The sequence below is a fragment of the Nannospalax galili genome, unplaced genomic scaffold (assembly GCF_000622305.1).
Source record: "Nannospalax galili isolate Female #2095 unplaced genomic scaffold, S.galili_v1.0 scaffold443, whole genome shotgun sequence".
NCBI classification, from domain to species: Eukaryota; Metazoa; Chordata; class Mammalia; order Rodentia; family Spalacidae; genus Nannospalax; species Nannospalax galili.
Genome location: NW_008352479.1, coordinates 3,444,359 through 3,444,817, shown reverse-complemented (window position 1 = coordinate 3,444,817; position 459 = coordinate 3,444,359). Strand labels below are relative to the sequence as shown.

Sequence of the window (459 nt, the reverse complement as noted above, 5' to 3'; positions counted from 1 at the left end):
CAGCGCGCAACTTACTTTCCGCCCACGGCGGCGCCCGGCCCACCCCGGCCCCGGACGCCTGCCGCGGAGAAAAGGCGGAGGCCAGCCCCGCGCGCCTGCCCCGCCGAGCGCTGCGCTCGCCCTACCTCAGCCGGCAGGCGGCCGTCCGTCCGCAGCGGCCGCAGCACCAACTCCCTCCCGGCCGCCGGAACCCCGCACCCAGCGTTAATCATAATAGCGGCCGGGAGTGCGACCGCGCTGCGCTTGCGCGGGCTACGTCACTGTGACGAAAGCGCCGGGGCGGGGAGAGGGAGGGGCCCGGTCTGGGGGCGGGGCCGGAGCGCACCTGCGGGCCAGCGAGCCAACAAGGGAGGGTGTGCAGGCTGCGGCCGGAGCTCGGTCAGCCCCGACCTCACGGAGCCTGCGCGGGCCTCAAGTCACTGTGACGACAGTGCTGGGGCGGGTCCTTGGACGGGGGCG

The 459-nt window shown here is 75.4% G+C and overlaps 1 protein-coding gene across 2 annotated transcripts in view; it reads right to left on the bottom strand.

Moving 5' to 3' along the window:
- Snrk (SNF related kinase) overlaps positions 1-245 on the bottom strand; it is a 61,088-nt gene extending 60,843 nt beyond the window's left edge. Inside the window, exon 1 of one of the 2 annotated variants that reach the window (XM_008849482.3) lies at positions 126-245. In XM_008849482.3, the coding sequence (XP_008847704.2) occupies positions 126-212 (87 nt within the window). In that variant the 5' untranslated portion in view covers positions 213-245. The remainder of the gene's footprint in view (positions 1-125) is intronic. The other variant, XM_008849481.3, reaches the window with a different exon arrangement.
- Between the last annotated feature and the right edge of the window lie 214 nt (positions 246-459).